Source organism: Myxine glutinosa, chromosome 4 (assembly GCF_964187855.1).
Source record: "Myxine glutinosa chromosome 4, kmMyxGlut1.1, whole genome shotgun sequence".
Taxonomy (NCBI): Eukaryota; Metazoa; Chordata; class Myxini; order Myxiniformes; family Myxinidae; genus Myxine; species Myxine glutinosa.
The window spans coordinates 135,532,512-135,556,311 of record NC_136264.1 but is presented as its reverse complement, the minus strand read 5'-3'; the positions used below and the strand labels follow the sequence as shown (position 1 = coordinate 135,556,311).

The 23,800-nt window shown below is 58.2% G+C and overlaps 2 protein-coding genes across 3 annotated transcripts in view; both read left to right on the top strand.

Annotated features, from left to right (window-relative positions):
• The window catches only part of LOC144891816 (uncharacterized), a 1,036,251-nt gene that overhangs the window by 620,256 nt on the left and 392,195 nt on the right, over nt 1-23,800 (top strand). The gene's annotated exons all lie outside the window — the stretch shown is intronic.
• Nucleotides 395-22,399, top strand: RAB35 (RAB35, member RAS oncogene family). Of its 2 annotated transcripts, none has more exons than XM_078776486.1 (6): nt 395-642; nt 884-934; nt 14,112-14,235; nt 14,453-14,577; nt 15,722-15,846; nt 21,129-22,399. In XM_078776486.1, the coding sequence occupies exons 1-6, from the start codon at nt 591-593 to the stop codon at nt 21,252-21,254; spliced, it is 603 nt and encodes a 200-aa protein (XP_078632612.1). In that variant the 5' UTR covers nt 395-590; the 3' UTR covers nt 21,255-22,399. The 2 variants fall into 2 exon arrangements, with proteins under 2 accessions (XP_078632612.1, XP_078632613.1); XM_078776487.1 differs by lacking the exon at nt 395-642 and adding an exon at nt 709-737.

Here is a 23,800-nt window from a genome sequence, read left to right as displayed (position 1 = left end):
TCCTCGCATTTGATCCCTGAGGTACCCCGCTACTTTATACATCCTCTCAGCTACACACCCTCCCACTCACTCACTAACTTTACTTCCTCTCACAAAGCCAGTTTCCAATCCGTCCTTAACCGGCATTCTCCTATGTGCTACCTTATACAACACCTTCTAAAAGTCGAGATATACTACGTACACTTATACACTTCCTCCTACACCAAATATTAGGCGGTGTAAAAGCATCATTCCTCCGACGGAATTCTGTAGTACATGTCGATTGTAGTATTTTTAAAGAAGGAATAAAATATGTGAACACATAAAAGTTCTGCGGTGATTTGGTATGGGTTATTGATATTTCACGAAAAGACAAGACAGGATAAGACGAGACAAACTGACAAATCGAGACGATATCTTCGTCGTACGCGCAGGCGCACAAACAGCTTGCTGGTCGACGCCTCACCATCTGCCCAGCTATCTTCTTCTTTTACTCTTACCTTACTTTCCTCCTTCCCTCCTCTTTTTGTTTTTCTTTTTATTTCTCTACTCGGACACGGATCCATTCGAGTGTTTGTATTTTTCGCGCCCTGCACCGGCCCCTGGCCATCATGGCGAAGGAGTACGATCATCTGTTCAAGCTTCTCATCATTGGCGACAGCGGTGAGTGAGTGTCAACCGGGCGGGTCTCAGGGTGCAGAGTCATTACATTAGTCATTGTTCGATAAACTGTCGTCGTGGAATGAGGAGTTTGAAATGTGAGGTTCGATTCAAGCGTTGTTTCCTACAGTGATGGCAATATGTACTCTAAAGCAAAGGGATCTAATCGCTGTGCAAAACTACGTATTCCTATAAGTTTATAATGAACAACCTGGGGTGATCTCGTGCTACTTTCTTCCTTCAGGTGTTGGCAAGAGCAGTTTACTGTTGAGGTTTGCTGATAACACGTTTTCAGGTGAGTACTTGGATCTGCTGCGAGGAGGAGTGAGGGTGTATCTCTGGGAGAGTGAGGGGTGGAAGTGTCTCTGGGAGAGTGAGGGGTGGAAGTGTCTCTGGGAGAGTGAGGGGTGGAAGTGTCTCTGGGAGAGTGAGGGGTGGAAGTGTCTCTGGGAGAGTGAGGGGTGGAAGTGTCTCTGGGAGAGTGAGGGGTGGAAGTGTCTCTGGGAGAGTGAGGGGTGGAAGTGTCTCTGGGAGAGTGAGGGGTGGAAGTGTCTCTGGGAGAGTGAGGGGTGGAAGTGTCTCTGGGAGAGTGAGGGGTGGAAGTGTCTCTGGGAGAGTGAGGGGTGGAAGTGTCTCTGGGAGAGTGAGGAGTGGAAGTGTCTCTGGGAGAGTGAGGGGTGGAAGTGTCTCTGGCAGAGTGAGGGGTGGAAGTGTCTCTGGGAGAGTGAGGGGTGGAAGTGTCTCTGGGAGAGTGAGGGGTGGAAGTGTCTCTGGGAGAGTGAGGGGTGGAAGTGTCTCTGGGAGAGTGAGGGGTGGAAGTGTCTCTGGGAGAGTGAGGGGTGGAAGTGTCTCTGGGAGAGTGAGGGGTGGAAGTGTCTCTGGGAGAGTGAGGGGTGGAAGTGTCTCTGGGAGAGTGAGGGGTGGAAGTGTCTCTGGGAGAGTGAGGGGTGGAAGTGTCTCTGGGAGAGTGAGGGGTGGAAGTGTCTCTGGGAGAGTGAGGGGTGGAAGTGTCTCTGGGAGAGTGAGGGGTGGAAGTGTCTCTGGGAGAGTGAGGGGTGGAAGTGTCTCTGGGAGAGTGAGGGGTGGAAGTGTCTCTGGGAGAGTGAGGGGTGGAAGTGTCTCTGGGAGAGTGAGGGGTGGAAGTGTCTCTGGGAGAGTGAGGGGTGGAAGTGTCTCTGGGAGAGTGAGGGGTGGAAGTGTCTCTGGGAGAGTGAGGGGTGGAAGTGTCTCTGGGAGAGTGAGGGGTGGAAGTGTCTCTGGGAGAGTGAGGGGTGGAAGTGTCTCTGGGAGAGTGAGGGGTGGAAGTGTCTCTGGGAGAGTGAGGGGTGGAAGTGTCTCTGGGAGAGTGAGGGGTGGAAGTGTCTCTGGGAGAGTGAGGGGTGGAAGTGTCTCTGGGAGAGTGAGGGGTGGAAGTGTCTCTGGGAGAGTGAGGGGTGGAAGTGTCTCTGGGAGAGTGAGGGGTGGAAGTGTCTCTGGGAGAGTGAGGGGTGGAAGTGTCTCTGGGAGAGTGAGGGGTGGAAGTGTCTCTGGGAGAGTGAGGGGTGGAAGTGTCTCTGGGAGAGTGAGGGGTGGAAGTGTCTCTGGGAGAGTGAGGGGTGGAAGTGTCTCTGGGAGAGTGAGGGGTGGAAGTGTCTCTGGGAGAGTGAGGGGTGGAAGTGTCTCTGGGAGAGTGAGGGGTGGAAGTGTCTCTGGGAGAGTGAGGAGTGGAAGTGTCTCTGGGAGAGTGAGGAGTGGAAGTGTCTCTGGGAGAGTGAGGAGTGGAAGTGTCTCTGGGAGAGTGAGGAGTGGAAGTGTCTCTGGGAGAGTGAGGGGTGGAAGTGTCTCTGGGAGAGTGAGGGGTGGAAGTGTCTCTGGGAGAGTGAGGGGTGGAAGTGTCTCTGGGAGAGTGAGGGGTGGAAGTGTCTCTGGGAGAGTGAGGGGTGGAAGTGTCTCTGGGAGAGTGAGGGGTGGAAGTGTCTGGGAGAGTGAGGGGTGGAAGTGTCTCTGGGAGAGTGAGGGGTGGAAGTGTCTCTGGGAGAGTGAGGGTTGGAAGTGTCTCTGGGAGAGTGAGGGGTGGAAGTGTCTGGGAGAGTGAGGGGTGGAAGTGTCTCTGGGAGAGTGAGGGGTGGAAGTGTCTCTGGGAGAGTGAGGGGTGGAAGTGTCTCTGGGAGAGTGAGGGGTGGAAGTGTCTCTGGGAGAGTGAGGGGTGGAAGTGTCTGGGAGAGTGAGGGGTGGAAGTGTCTCTGGGAGAGTGAGGGGTGGAAGTGTCTCTGGGAGAGTGAGGGGTGGAAGTGTCTCTGGGAGAGTGAGGGGTGGAAGTGTCTCTGGGAGAGTGAGGGGTGGTAGTGTCTCTGGGAGAGTGAGGGGTGGAAGTGTCTCTGGGAGAGTGAGGGGTGGAAGTGTCTCTGGGAGAGTGAGGGGTGGAAGTGTCTCTGGGAGAGTGAGGGGTGGAAGTGTCTCTGGGAGAGTGAGGAGTGGAAGTGTCTCTGGGAGAGTGAGGAGTGGAAGTGTCTCTGGGAGAGTGAGGGGTGTAGTGTCTCTGGGAGAGTGAGAGTGGAAGTGTCTCTGGGAGAGTGAGGGTTGGAAGTGTCTCTGGGAGAGTGAGGGGTGGTAGTGTCTCTGGGAGAGTGAGGGGTGGAAGTGTCTCTGGGAGAGTGAGGAGTGGAAGTGTCTCTGGGAGAGTGAGGGGTGTAGTGTCTCTGGGAGAGTGAGAGTGGAAGTGTCTCTGGGAGAGTGAGGGGTGGAAGTGTCTCTGGGAGAGTGAGGGGTGGAAGTGTCTCTGGGAGAGTCGGTGAGCGGTGGAAGTGTCTCTGGGAGAGTCGGTGAGGGGTGGTGGAAGTGTCGGGGGTTGCGGTGTGGGCAGTGGTCGTGTCGGGGGTTGCCGTGAGGGCAGTGGTCGTGTCGGGGGTTACGGTGAGGGCAGTGGCGGTGTCGGGGGTTGCGGTGAGGGCAGTGGTCATGTCGGGGGTGGCGGTGAGGGAAGTGGTCATGTCAGGGGTGGCGGTGAGGGAAGTGGTCATGTCAGGGGTGGCGGTGAGGGCAGTGGTCGTGTCGTGTCGGGGGTGGCGGTGGCGGTGAGGGCAGTGGTCGTGTCGTGGCGGGGGTGTTGGGGGTGGCGGTGAGGGCAGTGGTCGTGTCGGGGGTGGCGGTGAGGGCAGTGGTCGTGGCGGTGAGGGCAGTGGTCGTGGCGGTGAGGGCAGTGGTCGTGGCGGTGAGGGCAGTGGTCGTGGCGGTGAGGGCAGTGGTCGTGGCGGTGAGGGCAGTGGTCGTGGCGGTGAGGGCAGTGGTCGTGGCGGTGAGGGCAGTGGTCGTGGCGGTGAGGGCAGTGGTCGTGGCGGTGCGGTAGGTGGTCGTGTCGTGTCGGGGGTGGCGGTGAGGGCAGTGGTCGTGTCGGGGGTGGCGTTGAGGGCAGTGGTCGTGGCGGTGAGGGCAGTGGTCATGTCCGGGGTGGCGGTGAGGGCAGTGGTCGTGTCCGGGGTGGCGGTGAGGGCAGTGGTCGTGGCGGTGAGGGCAGTGGTCGTGTCCGGGGTGGCGGTGAGGGCAGTGGTCGTGTCCGGGGTGGCGGTGAGGGCAGTGGTCGTGTCCGGGGTGGCGGTGAGGGCAGTGGTCGTGTCCGGGGTGGCGGTGAGGGCAGTGGTCGTGTCCGGGGTGGCGGTGAGGGCAGTGGTCGTGTCCGGGGTGGCGGTGAGGGCAGTGGTCGTGTCCGGGGTGGCGGTGAGGGCAGTGGTCGTGTCCGGGGTGGCGGTGAGGGCAGTGGTTGTGTCGTTTCGTGTCGTGGCGGTGAGGGCAGTGGTCTTGTCGGGGGTGGCGGTGAGGGCAGTGGTCGTGTCGGGGGGTGGCGTTGAGGGCAGTGGTCGTGTCGGGCGTGGCGGTGAGAAGTGAGTGAGAAGTGTCTCTGGGAGAGTGAGGGGTGGAAGTGTCTCTGGGAGAGTGAGGGGTGGAAGTGTCTCTGGGAGAGTGAGGGGTGGAAGTGTCTCTGGGAGAGTGAGGGGTGGAAGTGTCTCTGGGAGAGTGAGGGGTGGAAGTGTCTCTGGGAGAGTGAGGGGTGGAAGTGTCTCTGGGAGAGTGAGGGGTGGAAGTGTCTCTGGGAGAGTGAGGGGTGGAAGTGTCTCTGGGAGAGTGAGGGGTGGAAGTGTCTCTGGGAGAGTGAGGAGTGGAAGTGTCTCTGGGAGAGTGAGGAGTGGAAGTGTCTCTGGGAGAGTGAGGAGTGGAAGTGTCTCTGGGAGAGTGAGGAGTGGAAGTGTCTCTGGGAGAGTGAGGGGTGGAAGTGTCTCTGGGAGAGTGAGGGGTGGAAGTGTCTCTGGGAGAGTGAGGGGTGGAAGTGTCTCTGGGAGAGTGAGGGGTGGAAGTGTCTCTGGGAGAGTGAGGGGTGGAAGTGTCTCTGGGAGAGTGAGGGGTGGAAGTGTCTGGGAGAGTGAGGGGTGGAAGTGTCTCTGGGAGAGTGAGGGGTGGAAGTGTCTCTGGGAGAGTGAGGGGTGTAGTGTCTCTGGGAGAGTGAGAGTGGAAGTGTCTCTGGGAGAGTGAGGGGTGGAAGTGTCTCTGGGAGAGTGAGGGGTGGAAGTGTCTCTGGGAGAGTCGGTGAGGGGTGGAAGTGTCTCTGGGAGAGTCGGTGAGCGGTGGAAGTGTCTCTGGGAGAGTCGGTGAGGGGTGGTGGAAGTGTCGGGGGTTGCGGTGTGGGCAGTGGTCGTGTCGGGGGTTGCCGTGAGGGCAGTGGTCGTGTCGGGGGTTACGGTGAGGGCAGTGGCGGTGTCGGGGGTTGCGGTGAGGGCAGTGGTCATGTCGGGGGTGGCGGTGAGGGAAGTGGTCGTGTCAGGGGTGGCGGTGAGGGCAGTGGTCGTGTCGTGTCGGGGGTGGCGGTGGCGGTGAGGGCAGTGGTCGTGTCGTGGCGGGGGTGTTGGGGGTGGCGGTGAGGGCAGTGGTCGTGGCGGTGAGGGCAGTGGTCGTGGCGGTGAGGGCAGTGGTCGTGGCGGTGAGGGCAGTGGTCGTGGCGGTGAGGGCAGTGGTCGTGGCGGTGAGGGCAGTGGTCGTGTCAGGGGTGGCGGTGAGGGCAGTGGTCGTGGCGGTGCGGTAGGTGGTCGTGTCGTGTCGGGGGTGGCGGTGAGGGCAGTGGTCGTGTCGGGGGTGGCGTTGAGGGCAGTGGTCGTGGCGGTGAGGGCAGTGGTCATGTCCGGGGTGGCGGTGAGGGCAGTGGTCGTGTCCGGGGTGGCGGTGAGGGCAGTGGTCGTGGCGGTGAGGGCAGTGGTCGTGTCCGGGGTGGCGGTGAGGGCAGTGGTCGTGTCCGGGGTGGCGGTGAGGGCAGTGGTCGTGTCCGGGGTGGCGGTGAGGGCAGTGGTCGTGTCCGGGGTGGCGGTGAGGGCAGTGGTCGTGTCCGGGGTGGCGGTGAGGGCAGTGGTCGTGTCCGGGGTGGCGGTGAGGGCAGTGGTCGTGTCCGGGGTGGCGGTGAGGGCAGTGGTTGTGTCGTTTCGTGTCATGGCGGTGAGGGCAGTGGTCTTGTCGGGGGTGGCGGTGAGGGCAGTGGTCGTGTCGGGGGGTGGCGTTGAGGGCAGTGGTCGTGTCGGGCGTGGCGGTGAGAAAGTGGTCGTGTCGGGGGTGGCGGTGAGGGCAGTGGTCGTGGCAGTGAGGTTAGTGGTCGTTTAGGGGGTGGCGCTGAGGGCAGTAGTCTTGTCAGGGGTGGCGGTGAGAAAGTGATCGTGTCGGGGATGGCGGTGAGGGCAGTGGTCGTGTCGGGGGTGGCGGTGAGGGCAGTGGTCGTGTCATATTGGGGGTGGCGATGTGGGTAGTGGTCGTGTCGTGTCGGGGGTGGCGGTGAGGGCAGTGGTCGTGTCATATTGGGGGTGGCGATGTGGGTAGTGGTCGTGTCGTGTCGGGGGTGGCGGTGAGGGCAGTGGTCGTGTCCGGGGTGGCGGTGAGGGCAGTGGTCATGTCCGGGGTGGCGGTGAGGGCAGTGGTCGTGTCCGGGGTGGCGGTGAGGGCAGTGGTCGTGTCCGGGGTGGCGGTGAGGGCAGTGGTCATGTCCGGGGTGGCGGTGAGGGCAGTGGTTGTGTCGTTTCGTGTCGTGGCGGTGAGGGCAGTGGTCTTGTCGGGGGAGGCGGTGAGGGCAGTGGTCGTTTCGGGGGTGGCGGTGAGAAAGTGGTCGTGTCGGGGGTGGCGGTGAGGGCAGTGGTCGTGGCAGTGAGGTTAGTGGTCGTTTAGGGGGTGGCGCTGAGGGCAGTGGTCTTGTCGGGGGTGGCGGTGAGAAAGTGGTCGTGCCGGGGATGGCGGTGAGGGCAGTGGTCGTGTCGGGGGTGGCGGTGAGGGCAGTGGTCTTGTTATGTCGGGGGTGGCGATGTGGGTAGTGGTCGTGTCGTGTCGGGGGTGGCGGTGAGGGCAGTGGGTTTGTTGGGGGTGGCGGTGAGGGCAGTGGTTGTGTCGGGGGTGGCGGTGAGGACAGTGGTCGTGTCATGTCGGGGGTGGCGGTGAGGGCAGTGGTCGTGGCGGTGAGGTTCGTGGTCGTTTAGGGGGTGGCGGTGAGGACAGTGGTCTTGTCGGGCATGGCGGCGAGGGCAGTGGTCGTGTCCGGGGTGGCGGTGAGGGCAGTGGTCGTGTCGGGGGTGGCGTTGAGGGCAGTGATCATGTCGGGGGTGGCGGTGAGCGCAGTGGTCGTGTCGGGGGTGGCGGTGAGCGCAGTGGTCGTGTCGGGGGTGGCGGTGAGGGCAGTGGTCGTGTCGGGGGTGGCGGTGAGGGCAGTGGTCGTGTCGTGTCGTGTCGTGTCGGGGGTGGCGGTGAGGGCAGTGGTCGTGTCGTGGCGGTGAGGGCAGTAGTCGTGTCATGTCGGGGGTGTTGGGGGTGGCGGTGAGGGCAGTGGTGTCGGGGGTGGCGGTGAGGGCAGTGGTCGTGTCGGGGGTGGCGGTGAGGGCAGTGGTCGTGTCAGGGGTGGCGGTGAGGGCAGTGGTCGTGTCGTGTTGGGGGTGGCGGTGAGGGCAGTGGTCATGTCGGGGGTGGTGGTGAGGGCAGTGGTCGTGGCGGTGAGGGCAGTGGTCGTGTCAGGGGTGCGGTGAGGGCAGTGGTCGTGTCGGGGGTGGCGGTGAGGGCAGTGGTCATGTCGGGGGTGGCGGTGAGGGCAGTGGTCGTGTCCGGGGTGGCGGTGAGGGCAGTGATCGTGCCGGGGTTGACGGTGAGGGCAGTGGTCGTGTCGGGGTGGCGGTGAGGGCAGTGATCGTGCCGGGGTTGGCGGTGCGGGCAGTGGTCGTGTCGGGGGTGGCGGTGAGGGCAGTGGTTGTGTCGGGGGTGGCGTTGAGGGCAGTGGTCGTGTCGGGGGTGGCGTTGAGGGCAGTGGTCGTGTCGGGGGTGGCGTTGAGGGCAGTGGTCCTGTCGGGGGTGGCGGTGAGGGCAGTGGTCGTGGCGGTGAGGGCAGTGGTTGTGTCCGGGGTGGCGGTGAGGGCAGTGGTTGTGTCCGGGGTGGCGGTGAGGGCAGTGGTCGTGTCTGGGGTGGCGGTGAGGGCAGTGGTCGTGTCCGGGGTGGCGGTGAGGGCAGTGGTCGTGTCCGGGGTGGCGGTGAGGGCAGTGGTCGTGTCGGGGTGGTGGTGAGGGCAGTGGTCGTGTGTGGTTGCGGTGAGGGCAGTGGTCGTGTCGGGGGTTGCGGTGAGCGCAGTCGTCGTGTCGGGGGTTGCGCTGAGGGCGGTGCTCGTGTCGGGGGTGGCGGTGAGGGCAGTGGTCGTGTCGGGGGTGTCGGGGGTGGCGGTGAGGGCAGTGGTCGTGTCGGGGGTGGCGGTGAGGGCAGTGGTCGTGTCGGGGGTTGCGGTGAGGGCAGTGGTCGTGTCGGGGGTGGCGGTGAGGGCAGTGGTCGTGTCGGGGGTTGCGGTGAGGGCAGTGGTCGTGTCGGAGGTTGCGGTGAGGGCAGTGGTCGTGTCGGGGGTTGCGGTGAGGGCAGTGGTCGTGTCGGGGGTTGCGGTGAGGGCAGTGGTCGTGTCGGGGGTTGCGGTGAGGGCAGTGGTCGTGTCGGGGGTTGCGCTGAGGGCAGTGGTCGTGTCGGGGGTTGCGCTGAGGGCAGTGGTCGTGTCGGGGGTGGTGGTGAGGGCAGTGGTCGTGGCGGTGAGGGCAGTGGTCGTGTCGGGGGTGTCGGGGGTGGCGGTGAGGGCAGTGGTCGTGTCGGGGGTGGCGATGTGGGTAGTGGTCGTGTCGTGTCGGGGGTGGCGGTGAGGGCAGTGGTCTTGTCGGGGGTGGCGGTGAGGGCAGTGGTTGTGTCGGGGGTGGCGGTGAGGACAGTGGTCGTGTCATGTCGGGGGTGGCGGTGAGGGCAGTGGTCGTGGCGGTGAGGTTCGTGGTCGTTTAGGGGGTGGCGGTGAGGGTAGTGGTCTTGTCGGGCGTGGCGGCGAGGGCAGTGGTCGTGTCCGGGGTGGCGGTGAGGGCAGTGGTCGTGTCGGGGGTGGCGTTGAGGGCAGTGATCATGTCGGGGGTGGCGGTGAGCGCAGTGGTCGTGTCGGGGGTGGCGGTGAGGGCAGTGGTCGTGTCGGGGATGGCGGTGAGGGCAGTGGTCGTGTCGTGTCGTGTCGGGGGTGGCGGTGAGGGCAGTGGTCGTGTCGTGGCGGTGAGGGCAGTAGTCGGGGGTGGCGGTGAGGGCAGTGGTGTCGGGGGTGGCGGTGAGGGCAGTGGTCGTGTCAGGGGTGGCGGTGAGGGCAGTGGTCGTGTCGTGTTGGGGGTGGCGGTGAGGGCAGTGGTCATGTCGGGGGTGGTGGTGAGGGCAGTGGTCGTGGCGGTGAGGGCAGTGGTCGTGTCAGGGGTGCGGTGAGGGCAGTGGTCGTGTCGGGGGTGGCGGTGAGGGCAGTGGTCATGTCGGGGGTGGCGGTGAGGGCAGTGGTCGTGTCCGGGGTGGCGGTGAGGGCAGTGATCGTGCCGGGGTTGGCGGTGAGGGCAGTGGTCGTGTCGGGGTGGCGGTGAGGGCAGTGATCGTGCCGGGGTTGGCGGTGCGGGCAGTGGTCGTGTCGGGGGTGGCGGTGAGGGCAGTGGTCGTGTCGGGGGTGGCGTTGAGGGCAGTGGTCGTGTCGGGGGTGGCGTTGAGGGCAGTGGTCGTGTCGGGGGTGGCGTTGAGGGCAGTGGTCCTGTCGGGGGTGGCGGTGAGGGCAGTGGTCGTGTCGGTGAGGGCAGTGGTTGTGTCCGGGGTGGCGGTGAGGGCAGTGGTTGTGTCCGGGGTGGCGGTGAGGGCAGTGGTCGTGTCCGGGGTGGCGGTGATGGCAGTGGTCGTGTCCGGGGTGGCGGTGAGGGCAGTGGTCGTGTCAGGGGTGGCGGTGAGGGCAGTGGTCGTGTCAGGGGTGGCGGTGAGGGCAGTGGTCGTGTGTGGTTGCGGTGAGGGCAGTGGTCGTGTCGGGGGTTGCGGTGAGCGCAGTCGTCGTGTCAGGGGTTGCGCTGAGGGCGGTGCTCGTGTCGGGGGTGGCGGTGAGGGCAGTGGTCGTGTCGGGGGTGTCGGGGGTGGCGGTGAGGGCAGTGGTCGTGTCGGGGGTGGCGGTGAGGGCAGTGGTCGTGTCGGGGGTTGCGGTGAGGGCAGTGGTCGTGTCGGGGGTGGCGGTGAGGGCAGTGGTCGTGTCGGGGGTTGCGGTGAGGGCAGTGGTCGTGTCGGAGGTTGCCGTGAGGGCAGTGGTCGTGTCGGGGGTTGCGGTGAGGGCAGTGGTCGTGTCGGGGGTTGCGGTGAGGGCAGTGGTCGTGTCGGGGGTTGCGCTGAGGGCAGTGGTCGTGTCGGGGGTTGCGCTGAGGGCAGTGGTCGTGTCGGGGGTGGTGGTGAGGGCAGTGGTCGTGTCGGGGGTTGCGGTGAGCGCAGTCGTCGTGTCGGGGGTTGCGCTGAGGGCGGTGCTCGTGTCGGGGGTGGCGGTGAGGGCAGTGGTCGTGTCGGGGGTGGCGGTGAGGGCAGTGGTCGTGTCGGGGGTGGCGGTGAGGGCAGTGGTCGTGTCGGGGGTTGCGGTGAGGACAGTGGTCGTGTCGGGGGTGGCGGTGAGGGCAGTGGTCGTGTCGGGGGTTGCGGTGAGGGCAGTGGTCGTGTCGGGGGTTGCGGTGAGGGCAGTGGTCGTGTCGGGGGTTGCGTTGAGGGCAGTGGTCGTGTCGGGGGTGGTGGTGAGGGCAGTGGTCGTGGCGGTGAGGGCAGTGGTCGTGTCGGGGGTGGCGGTGAGGGCAGTGGTCGTGGCGGGGGTGGCGGTGAGGGCAGTGGTTGTGTCGGGGGTTGCGGTGAGGACAGTGGTCGTGTCGGGGGTGGCGGTGAGGGCAGTGGTCGTGTCGGGGGTTGCGGTGAGGGCAGTGGTCGTGTCGGGGGTTGCGGTGAGGGCAGTGGTCGTGTCGGGGGTTGCGGTGAGGGCAGTGGTCGTGTCGGGGGTTGCGTTGAGGGCAGTGGTCGTGTCGGGGGTGGTGGTGAGGGCAGTGGTCGTGGCGGTGAGGGCAGTGGTCGTGTCGGGGGTGGCGGTGAGGGCAGTGGTCGTGGCGGGGGTGGCGGTGAGGGCAGTGGTCGTGTCGGGGGTTGCGGTGAGGACAGTGGTCATGTCGGGGGTGGCGGTGAGGGCAGTGGTCGTGTCGGGGGTTGCGGTGAGGGCAGTGGTCGTGTCGGGGGTTGCGGTGAGGGCAGTGGTCGTGTCGGGGGTTGCGTTGAGGGCAGTGGTCGTGTCGGGGGTGGTGGTGAGGGCAGTGGTCGTGGCGGTGAGGGCAGTGGTCGTGTCGGGGGTGGCGGTGAGGGCAGTGGTCGTGGCGGGGGTGGCGGTGAGGGCAGTGGTCGTGTCGGGGGTTGCGGTGAGGGCAGTGGTCGTGTCGGGGGTTGCGTTGAGGGCAGTGGTCGTGTCGGGGGTGGTGGTGAGGGCAGTGGTCGTGGCGGTGAGGGCAGTGGTCGTGTCGGGGGTGGCGGTGAGGGCAGTGGTCGTGGCGGGGGTGGCGGTGAGGGCAGTGGTCGTGTCCGGGGTGGCGGTGAGGGCAGTGGTCGTGTCCGGGGTGGCGGTGAGGGCAGTGGTCGTGTCCGGGGTGGCGGTGAGGGCAGTGGTCGTGTCCGGGGTGGCGGTGAGGGCAGTGGTCGTGTCCGGGGTGGCGGTGAGGGCAGTGGTCGTGTGTGGTTGCGGTGAGGGCAGTGGTCGTGTCGGGGGTTGCGGTGAGCGCAGTCGTCGTGTCGGGGGTTGCGCTGATGGCGGTGCTCGTGTCGGGGGTGGCGGTGAGGGCAGTGGTCGTGTCGGGGGTGGCGGGGGTGGCGGTGAGGGCAGTGGTCGTGTCGGGGGTTGCGGTGAGGGCAGTGGTCGTGTCGGGGGTGGCGGTGAGGGCAGTGGTCGTGTCGGGGGTTGCGGTGAGGGCAGTGGTCGTGTCGGAGGTTGCGGTGAGGGCAGTGGTCGTGTCCGGGGTGGCGGCGAGGGCAGTGGTCATGTCCGGGGTGGCGGCGAGGGCAGTGTTCGTGTCCGGGGTGGCGGCGAGGGCACTGGTCGTGTCCGGTGTGGCGGCGAGGGCAGTGACGTGTCTGGGGTGGCGGTGAGGGCAGTGGTCGTGTCCGGGGTGGCGGTGAGGGCAGTGGTCGTGTCGGGGGTGGTGGTGGTGAGGGCAGTGGTCGTTTCCGGAGTGACGGTGAGGGCAGTGGTCGTGTCGGGGGTGGCGGTGAGGGCAGTGGTCGTGTCGGGGGTGGCGGTGAGGGCGGTGGTCGTGTTGGGGGTGGCGGTGAGGGCACTGGTCGTGTCGGGGGTGGCGGTGAGGGCACTGGTCGTGTCGGGGGTGGCGGTGAGGGCACTGGTCGTGGCGGTGAGGGTACTGGTGAGGGCAGTGGTCGTGTCTGGGGTGGCGGTGAGGGCAGTGGTCGTGTCGGGGGTTGCGGTGAGGGCAGTGGTCGTGTCCGGGGTGGCAGTGAGGGAAGTGGTAGTGACGGTGACGGCAGTGGTGCTGTGAGGGATGGTGTGGTGGTGATGGCTGTGCTCGTGTCAGGTGTGGTGGTGATGGCTGTGCTCGTGTCAGGTGTGGAGATGTCAGTTGTAGATTGTGCTAAAGAAGAACACTGGGTATTCCCTCTGATAAATACGGAAAGTGAAGCTTTTAAAATGCTTTGAAGGAAAAAGGAAGTTCAGATGTTTTTTTTTAAATTTAATGAAGATTTGCTTTGGACTATTGAGAAAAAGTGGGGGGGGGGGGGGGGGGGGCAAATGTAAATGTTGTCAATTAAGTTCAGGTCGAAGGAATTTAAGTGGAATGAGATAGTTGTGGCATTTTTTTTTTTTCCAATAGAAAGATCGTTGTGTGAAAGTGAAAAGTTTTTGTTTTTATTCTTTTTTTTGAAGTGAGGAAAGCGTATATGATGCTGTGGAGGTGGAAGGAAAATTATTGGGAAGAAGCAAAATGATGAATGCAGAGATGACCTGGACACAATTTTCACAGCTGCTATCCAGGGAGTGGATAAAGTAGGCCTTGAACAACACAAAAACGAATTTGAAAAATTCAGCACAACAAGGGATGATTTAACATGGAAAATTGGATGGAAACACAAACAGCAGCACAGGGATGAAGATGCAACAGAAAAACCCGACAAATCAGGTTTGGAGAACTTGGCTTTCATGAGGTGGAAGCGAAGCTACAGCTTCAACCAACGTGTGGAGAAAAAAAAATCCCCGAACTGGAAGTGCCAATGCAAACTTGTGTTGCATACGGTGATTTACACGGCCGAATTATCTCCAACATTTCCTGTCCCTCTCAAGGGAACTTCTGAGTGCTGAGCACAGTTGTGACTGAGGAGGCTCACAGTAGCGCTCACTCTATCAAATTTGGTAGTCTCGGAAGTTGGGGATATATTCCCTGCCTCGAGACATTTCTGCTGCAACTTGAAGTGGTTGATCCTCCCAATAGGTCATCTCGACTGCAGTAACACAGCGGGATGTCGCTCATCACCCTTCTGTGCTTGGACCCAGGTTTGTCATCATTCAACCATTTTGCCATGCTGGGTCTGGATCAGGTGTTATAGCTCCTGGTTGATACGCCAACAACGATCAGGTTGTAGATTGCATCCGGCTGGCATTGGCTTCCAATCACATATTTCCCTCAATCTACCCTCAATACGCAAGAATTATCTCCCTCAATCTTGACCATCGCAATCTTCAGTGCCGTGTTATCATTCGGCACGATGTATTTGAACTTCCCAGAGGTCATGGTCCTCCTCCACCATGATTCCGCTGCAACATGTGTCCCTCAGGACTTGCACGCAAGAGCACCCAGCATTCCCCTTCACCGTGAGCATCTGCTCTGTCTCCATCAACGTGGCTCTTCCAGTCCATGACTATGTGATCATACTCGTTACTCATACAACACTATTTTGACATAATGTACAGTCTTCTCCCCTCTTTCCAGGACACATTCCAGCACCTTTGTGTTCCTTGGTGCTATTCTCAATTTGAAAAGGAAAAACTGAAGTGTTTTCATTAAGCTCTTTTTGTTGTCCTAGTTTCACATCAATGTGGTGTAGTCTATAAACAAATCCTTGTTCTGCTTTTACTCGTTGTGGTTGAACAATCTTTGCTTTCACACAGGCAGCTACATCACTACGATTGGAGTGGATTTTAAGATACGAACGGTGGAGATGGATGGAGAGAGGGTGAAACTACAAATCTGGGACACTGCTGGACAGGAACGGTTTCGAACCATCACTTCAACGTACGTATTCCTTGCCTGGGCATCTTTTTTTTTCTTCTTTTTTAAAAAATAATTAATAAACATATGGAGTGGGGTCTGCATGTCTGTCTGTCTGTCTATCTGTCCTTGATTCCAGCCAGGGATCTTTGAGAAGCTGAGGTGAGTAGGAGGAATTGTCACTTTGCTGTAATTGCAAAATATTGCTCCCTCCTCTCTCCTGCCTCTTTAACCCACAAAGCTATTATCGTGGAACGCACGGAGTCATCGTGGTGTATGATGTCACGAGTGCCGAGTCTTTTGTCAACGTGAAACGTTGGCTGCACGAGATCGGACAAAATTGCGATGACGTCAGTCGAGTGCTCGGTACGTTTTGATATTCCACGTTTGAACCGAGCGCTTCCCTCCCCATATTTGTCACAGGATGGTTCAGGGTAAGAAAATTTGGTGGTGGTTGTTGTGGTGGTCCCCTCCCACTTTCCATTCTCTTCCACCTTTTCTTTGCTGCTTTTGTATGTTTCTTGGTGTTGTGTTGTCCTGGTGTTGTCCAGACATTGTCCAGACATTGTTGTCCAGTCCCTGGTGTTGGGCTAGCGGCTAGGGTGCCGGCTTAGGATCCTAGGATCCTGGGTTCGAATCCCGGTCAATCGCTGAATTAACGCCAGGGGGGTTGACTCAGCCTGTCATCCTTCCGAGGTCGGCAAATTGAGTACCAGTTCACTGGTAATTCCCTGCTTGTCGTTAAAGGCGGCAAAAAGGGTTGGCGTCGGGAAGGGCATCCGGCCGTAAAACATTGCTTCAAAAAGGGGACCGAAAAACAACAACAACCACAGTTCCCGAAAAAGGCCAACCCCCGCTTGCGGGGAAAAATGGCCTCTAAAAGGTGGTTTTTTTGTGTGTTTCTTCAAGAGAATGTGAAATGTATATATATTTTTGGCCTTTCTGCTTCTTCTCCTATCACCTTTTCTATTTTTACGCACTTTTATTTAACTTCATCTGAACCTTTTTTGTTTGTCCCATTTCAAATCTTTGAGCCGTTCGTTTTCTAGTTTCCATACGTCCGAGAGAGCTGAAATTTGGCCCACGGTCCTCTTTTCTGGTACATTTTCATGTATCAAAATGTAATAATAAAAAAAAAATTTAAACCAAAAAATCAAATAGGTTTAAAACTTAAAAATAAAAATAAAAGTGTGTTGCCCTCAAACATGTTTTTCGTTTACTTGTTATACCGTTTTCTCTTGTTCTCCCCACCTCCACTCCACATCATTGTTTGTAATATTTTTGGTATTTTCAGCACCCCCTTACATTAGTGATGTCCTTCAGCTTTTAAGGCGTATTGCAGCATCTGTGGTAGTGACCATTTTGAGTACATTTGATGAAGCCTCAAGGCCGAAATGGTGCTGTGCAAAACTGTCCTTGATAAACCTTGTACGGTGGAAGTAATCTTCCCCCTCACCTTGTTTTCATCAATTTTGAGGAGATGAACATTTGCACCTTTTCTTTGTCTCAGTTGGTAACAAGAATGATGAACCAGGAAAGAAAGTGGTGGAGTCTGCAGATGCACAACGATTTGCGGAGCAAATGGGAATTGCACTTTTTGAGACGAGCGCGAAGGAAAATGTCAATGTCGAAGAGGTAAATGGCATTCTTATTTTGGTCCTCCTTATACCATACCCATAAAAACGGGTTTTACCCCATGTAATCGACCATGTTAATTCCTTGTGTGGGCTGGCATGATTGTCTAGACTCTAAAGGTAAGCCCACTCACCTCTGATCCGTAACGCCTGGGGTTTAATCCCAACGCAGCTATAGACACCGAGCTGGTGTTTTGCAGGCAGGGAGGGCATCGTTGTGTGTGCCGTCCATTAGATGGACATTAAACTTTGTGTGCTGTCTGCTGGCATTAGTTTGTAAACATTAAAGGTTCCATGGTGTCCTTCACCAAGAGTAGACGAGCTATAACCTGCACCCTGAACAAATTAGCAGTTCCTGCTCTGACATTCCAAGGCACTGCATCGGCGGCCACATTGCACCCTTCAAGCGTTGATGATAAACTAATCCACGATAACGATATGAGCAATATGATAACGTTGATGATAAAATAAAGCAAGTACCACGTGCTGCATAACCACCGTTTAGAGGCCATTTTTCCCCGCAAAGCGGGGGTTGGCCTTTTCGGGGACCGTGGTTGTTGTTTTTTTTGGTCCCCTTTTTGAAGCAATGTTTTACGGCCGGATGCCCTTCCTGCCGCCAACCCTGTTTGTCGCCTTTTATGAATTTATGTCGCCTTTTATGCCTCACAGGGAATTACCAGTGAACTGGTACTCAATTAGCCGACCTCGGAAGGATGACAGGCTGAGTCAACCCCCCTGGCGTTAATTCAGCGATCGACCAGGATTCGAACCCAGGATCCTTATCCTAAGCCGGCACCCTAGCCGCTAGCCCAACACCAGGGTTCCTGCATACCAACAAACAAATCCCTTGACTGTTATTCTTTAACAAATCCCTCCCTCACTTGCCCTTCCTCAACGTTTGTCTGTTGCCCCGTGCAGCAGGAGATGGGGTTTTGCAATCGCGTGCGTGCGTTCATGTGCGCCATCAAATTCTCAACAAACCTTTGTTTTGAGAATATGGGGAAAATAATTTAAAATGTCAAACGGCAAAGTCATGGTGACTATAAATATCCCGTATTGGCCACGCCGCAGCACGTCAAGCACAAGATGCCCGGTCTTCCACGTTTCCTTATTTAGCGCTTTCATGCGTCTGTCAAGGCCATAACATTTTTACCAATTGAGCTTTTGTCATCAAATCTTCAACAAACCTTTATTTTGAGAACAAGGAAGAGTACCTCTCCCAAGTGACAGGGAAAGGTAGCAAAAGTATCCCTTCCTCTCTTCTCCCTCCCTCACACTCTCCCTCTCTCTCTCTCCCATACTTCCATGTCCCCCTCTCCACCACTCTTCCCCCTCTCCACCACTCCTCCCCCTCTCCACCACTCTTCCCCCTCTCCACCACTCTTCCCCCTCCACCACTCTTCCCCCTCTCCACCACTCTTCCCCCTCTCCACCACTCTTCCCCCCCTCCACCACTCTTCCCCCCCTCCACCACTCTTCCCCCCCTCCACCACTCTTCCCCCCCTCCACCACTCTTCCCCCTCTCCACCACTCTTCCCACTCTTCCCCCTCTCCACCACTCTTCCCCCTCTCCACCACTCTTCCCCCTCTCCACCACTCTTCCCCCTCTCCACCACTCTTCCCCCTCTCCACCACTCTTCCCCCTCTCCACCACTCTTCCCCCTCTCCACCACTCTTCCCCCTCTCCACCACTCTTCCCCCTCTCCACCACTCTTCCCCCTCTCCACCACTCTTCCCCCTCTCCACCACTCTCCCCCTTCTCCACCACTCTCCCCCTTCTCCACCACTCTCCCCCTTCTCCACCACTCTCCCCCTTCTCCACCACTCTCCCCCTTCTCCACCACTCTCCCCCTTCTCCACCACTCTCCCCCTTCTCCACCACTCTCCCCCTTCTCCACCACTCTTCACCTCTCCACCACTCTCCCCCTCTCCACCACTCTCCCCCTCTCCACCACTCTCCCCCTCTCCACCACTCTCCCCCCTCTCCACCACTCTTCCCCCCCTCCACCACGCTTCCCCCCCTCCACCACTCTTCCCCCCCTCCACCACGCTTCCCCCCCTCCACCACTCTTCCCCCCCTCCACCACGCTTCCCCCCCTCCACCACTCTTCCCCCTCTCCACCACTCTTCCCACTCTTCCCCCTCTCCACCACTCTTCCCCCTCTCCAGCACTCTTCCCCCTCTCCACCACTCTTCCCCCTCTCCACCACTCTTCCCCCTCTCCACCACTCTTCCCCCTCTCCACCACTCTTCCCCCTCTCCACCACTCTCCCCCTTCTCCACCACTCTCCCCCTTCTCCACCACTCTCCCCCTTCTCCACCACTCTCCCCCTTCTCCACCACTCTCCCCCTTCTCCACCACTCTCCCCCTTCTCCACCACTCTTCACCCTCTCCACCACTCTCCCCCTCTCCACCACTCTCCCCCTCTCCACCACTCTCCCCCTCTCCACCACTCTCCCCCCTCTCCACCACTCTTCCCCCCCTCCACCACGCTTCCCCCCCTCCACCACTCTTCCCCCCCTCCACCACGCTTCCCCCCCTCCACCACTCTTCCCCCTCTCCACCACTCTTCCCACTCTTCCCCCTCTCCACCACTCTTCCCCCTCTCCAGCACTCTTCCCCCTCTCCACCACTCTTCCCCCTCTCCACCACTCTTCCCCCTCTCCACCACTCTTCCCCCTCTCCACCACTCTCCCCCTCTCCACCACTCTCCCCCTTCTCCACCACTCTCCCCCTTCTCCACCACTCTCCCCCTTCTCCACCACTCTCCCCCTTCTCCACCACTCTCCCCCTTCTCCACCACTCTTCACCCTCTCCACCACTCTCCGCCTCTCCACCACTCTCCCCCTCTCCACCACTCTTCCCCCTCTCCACCACTCTTCCCCCTCTCCACCACTCTTCCCCCCCTCCACCACGCTTCCCCCCCTCCACCACTCTTCCCCCCTCCACCACTTTTCCCCCTCTCCACCACTCTTCCCCCCTCTCCACCACTCTTCCCACTCTTCCCCCTCTCCACCACTCTTCCCCCCCCTCCACCACTCTTCCCCCCCCCTCCACCACTCTCCCCCCCCCCTCCACCACTCTTCCCCTCCCTCCACCACTCTTCCCCCCCTCCACCACTCTTCCCCCCCTCCACCACTCTTCCCCCTCTCCACCACTCTTCCCACTCTTCCCCCTCTCCACCACTCTTCCCCCTCTCCACCACTCTTCCCCCTCTCCACCACTCTTCCCCCTCTCCACCACTCTTCCCCCTCTCCACCACTCTTCCCCCTCTCCACCACTCTTCCCCCTCTCCACCACTCTTCCCCCTCTCCACCACTCTCCCCCTCTCCACCACTCTCCCCCTCTCCACCACTCTCCCCCTCTCCACCACTCTCCCCCTCTCCACCACTCTCCCCCTCTCCACCACTCTTTCCCCTCTCCACCACTCTTCACCCTCTCCACCACTCTTCACCCTCTCCACCACTCTTCACCCTCTCCACCACTCTTCACCCTCTCCACCACTCTTCACCCTCTCCACCACTCTTCACCCTCTCCACCACTCTTCACCCTCTCCACCACTCTTCACCTCTCCACCACTCTCCCCCTCTCCACCACTCTCCCCCTCTCCACCACTCTCCCCCTCTCCACCACTCTCCCCCTCTCCACCACTCTCCCCCTCTCCACCACTCTCCTCCTCTACACCACTCTCCCCCTCTCCACCACTCTCTCCCTCTCCACCACTCTCTCCCTCTCCACCACTCTCTCCCTCTCCACCACTGTCTCCCTCTCCACCACTGTCTCCCTCTCCACCACTGTCTCCCTCTCCACCACTGTCTCCCCCTCTCCTCCACTGTCTCCCCCTCTCCCTCCACTGTCTCCCCCTCTCCCTCCACTGTCTCCCTCTCTCCCTCCACTGTCTCCCCCTCTCCCTCCACTGTCTCCCCCTCTCCCTCCACTGTCTCCCCCTCTCCCTCCACTGTCTCCCCCTCTCCCTCCACTGTCTCCCCCTCTCCCTCCACTGTCTCCCCCTCTCCCTCCACTGTCTCCCCCTCTCCCTCCACTGTCTCCCCCTCTCCCTCCACTGTCTCCCCCTCTCCCTCCACTGTCTCCCCCTCTCCCTCCACTGTCTCCCCCTCTCCCTCCACTGTCTCCCCCTCTCCCTCCACTGTCTCCCCCTCTCCCTCCACTGTCTCCCCCTCTCCCTCCACTGTCTCCCCCTCTCCCTCCACTGTCTCCCCCTCTCCCTCCACTGTCTCCCCCTCTCCCTCCACTGTCTCCCCCTCTCCCTCCACTGTCTCCCCCTCTCCCTCCACTGTCTCCCCCTCTCCCTCCACTGTCTCCCCCTCTCCCTCCACTGTCTCCCCCTCTCCCTCCACTGTCTCCCCCTCTCCCTCCACTGTCTCCCCCTCTCCCTCCACTGTCTCCCCCTCTCCCTCCACTGTCTCCCCCTCTCCCTCCACTGTCTCCCCCTCTCCCTCCACTGTCTCCCCCTCTCCCTCCACTGTCTCCCCCTCTCCCTCCACTGTCTCCCCCTCTCCCTCCACTGTCTCCCCCTCTCCCTCCACTGTCTTCCCCTCTCCCTCACACTTCCCGATAGCTCGCCTACTCTTTATGAAGGACATCTTGGGGATCTTTGACGTCCAACTAATGTCGGAAAATGCAGAGGCACAGTTTAACATCTGTCGGGAGAAAGCACACACATTGATGATTTACGCAGTCTGTGAAACACCAGAATGACATTTTATAGCTGGGTTGGGATTCAAACCCAGGCTAGACAGCTTGGAGGAGAGTGTCGGTACCTCAGAGGTCATCCTGTTAGCCAAAGTCATCCCTTGACGGACTATTGATGATCAAACTGTGATTCCATGTTGTACCGGTATGTATTACTAGACGTTAAAAATAGAACCGCATGTCCTCGAGCTCACCTGGATCAGGAGCAACAGTAACTCAAACCACCCACAGAAGACCCCCCTCAAACCCTGATGTTTTTAATACCGTGAACAAACGTTGGTACCTTATGGGTGATGAACATTGTGATCAAGTTTCATTGAAATTGTGTGTATCGTTTCAGAGTAGAAAGCATATAATTATTTTGGGGGAGTCAAACACCCCCACCCCCACAGTAATCTCCCTTGATGAGCGCAGATTTTCATGCGGTCATACACTAATCAGGCATCAGATATGAAGCTTGCGGCCAAGTTTCATCAAAATTACACGTGTAGTTTCGGGGAAATGAGCAAATACCTATTTTGGGGTCACCTGTGCTTGCTTCGTTTTGCCCAAGTTTTGTCTTTCCACAGATGTTCACCTGGATTACACAGCAAGTTTTGGAAACGAAGAAGAGGAGTGCAATAAGGCAAAAGTCACAAACTGATGTTGTCAAGCTTAAGGGGAAAGGAGGGAAGAAGAAGAAAAGCTGCTGCTGAATAAGCTCAAGTTTAAAAACAATTATACATACGTACATATATACTGTATAATATAAATATATTGACTTTGTCTATTTGTGACTCCATTTTTAATCTCGACCTTCCTTCCTTCCTTCCTCCATCGCCTCTCTCGCCTCACGATGTGTCGCTTGTCCATTCTAACACCCATCGTTGTGCACGTAGGGCGTTTTAACCTCTTCCTGTCGTTCTCGTGCGGCTCGTTTCGTGCCACTACCAGCCGAGTGTACTCCGGGTGCCGTTTCCCTCGTGTTTTTGCCACGTGTAACTTGAACCGCACCGAAGGTTTGAAAACGACGAATGGAAGTTCTTGGCATCGACGTTGGCACTTTTTGGCCGCTGTCATGGTAACGGATTGTTGATGAACAATGGCGGTCGCATTTGGCTTTTTCACTGCGGTCGTCCGTGCGGATTGTCGTGCCACATCCTCCCTCTTGTGTTGACTGATGATGTGCATGTTCGAGATGGTGGATATTTAGTTTAACGAATCATGCGTTTTGTTAATTGTGCCAAAAACGAAACACAAAATTATTTTCACCTGGAATGTTCCTTTCCTAAATGAATCGTGATCTACAGGTGAATGAAGGGGGTCACAATCTATTGTGGTCCCTCATACTTTGTCTTGAGGGTGCTTGAGCACAAGTAGCATCCTTGTGGTGGTGAACCGTTAATATTATTGTTAATAACTGTGGGTGGGGTGGGGGTGAGGGCACCGATGCGGAGATGGTAGGGGGTGGGTGAAGGAGAGGGAACAACCACTTGGACATTTTGAAGGGTTTGCATTGTTATTCCCTTCCCTTCCCTCCCCCGCCCCGCCGCCTCCATCAATGCTGGTGTGCAGAGGTTTAAGTTCGGAAGAACAATTCGGGGTTTCCCTCCGAACGGGCGTGTGTATATACGTGCGTGATACATCCCATGTGACGTTCCTTCGGTGCTTGTGTACATAGTGTACAGCTTGTGTATCTTGCTGCATGCTTTTGCGTCTGCTTTGCACTGCTCGGGTTTAAGATCGGTTGAAATCGTCTTTTTTAAACTGCTCTCAGGGTAGTATTCCATTGTTGCCATTGTGTAATATTGTGCTTATTCTTACCGAGCAGTTCCACCTAAAGTAAATGTTTTAAACTCTACCAGTTGTTTTGTTTCCCATTCTTGGAGATGAAGAAGAGGAAGAGGTTTTTTTTTTTTTTCTTTTCTTCTATCCCATATGAGTTAATGCTTCTGTTTCACTTCACCAGCATAAGGTACATACAACTCACATGACATCACAAAACTTTAATCTCATTTCCTGTTTACACATTTGTCTGTCTTTGGACAAACTTTGTTTATGTTCCAGACTTCTACATTGTCATGCTACAATCGTTTGCTGTAAATTAGGGGTGTTTGCAATGTGATCAGATTTCCAGAGATTCAAACTCGGTGGTCAAATCTAATCAATCTATCCCTGGTCCTGATCGACATCTCCTGAGTCTGAGCCATACCAATTCCAAATCTTCACTTGGGGTCACCGAACCATGCTGATCCCAAATCGCTCTCTCCCGGGGGCTGAGCCAAACAAATCCCAAATTAAATCAACCGTTCCTGTACTGGCTGCTTGAGAAACGACCAAAGCTCGACTCGTGTTCCGCTATTCTTCTCTTGCTTGCCGGGCGCGTACATTCCTCGCAGACCTCTGCCTCCATACAAGCAGCCGGGGGAATTCACAGCACCTGCCCAAGAACATGAGGCGGTATGACGCCCTCCTCGAGCAACCAATGTCCAAGTGACGCAGAGACAAAGGGTCACCACAGCCAGGACACTCACGCAAGCAATTGCTTTGGTCTTGGTCTCGTGTGCGGAAACTTTCTTGGGTCTCTCTCTCTGAAGGGTGGGAGAAGGAGGAAGTAATGCATGCTTATTCTGGGAGGCAAAACGTTTTCATCTTTCCAATGGGATCTATCACCATGTGCTTACCTGTCCACTTTACAGAATTTACAATTGTCACACTTTATTTATTTTATTTTTTTGTATACAATATCAAGGCTTGTGTAAGAGCTAGCACATTAAACACACATAAGCACACAAAAAACAAACGGACACATAAAACAACAAAGGGAAGGGGAGCTTGGAACTTTGAATGGGGAGCTTTGGAAAAGAGGTGGATTTGGGGTGTATTAACGGGGGTAGAAAAGATCAAGGTTTTGTATGGGGGAAGATAAGAGATGGTGGTGAACAGCTGTTTTAAATACCTGGAGGGAGGAGTGGGATTGAAGGGAGTGAGGGAGTTTGTTCCAGAGGTGAGAGAAAAGAGGAGTGAAGGTGAGCAGAGAGCCTAGATTTTGGCAGTTTAACCATAAGAGGGTTGCTGGCAGATCTTGTGTGACCTGAAGGAATATTTGTGGGACAGAGCCCAGAGAGAGCTGCGGGAGCAAGGCCGGAGAGGAGTCGGTAGAAGACGGAAAGTTGTTGTGGTTAAATTAAGCCTAAAATTTTATGATTAAATTAGGCAACTGTGCCCAAGGCCACCCAGAGGCGCAATATTAAAGTGAACA

What these genes read in the sequence shown, in the direction of transcription:
- RAB35 (XM_078776486.1), top strand. Translation starts at nt 591, where the DNA reads ATGGCGAAGGAGTACGATCATCTGTTCAAGCTTCTCATCATTGGCGAC. An exon ending in TGACGTCAGTCGAGTGCTCG is followed by an intron (nt 14,578 to 15,721) that starts GTACGTTTTGAT and finishes TCTTTGTCTCAG; the next exon opens with TTGGTAACAAGAATGATGAA. An exon ending in AAAATGTCAATGTCGAAGAG is followed by an intron (nt 15,847 to 21,128) that starts GTAAATGGCATT and finishes GTCTTTCCACAG; the next exon opens with ATGTTCACCTGGATTACACA.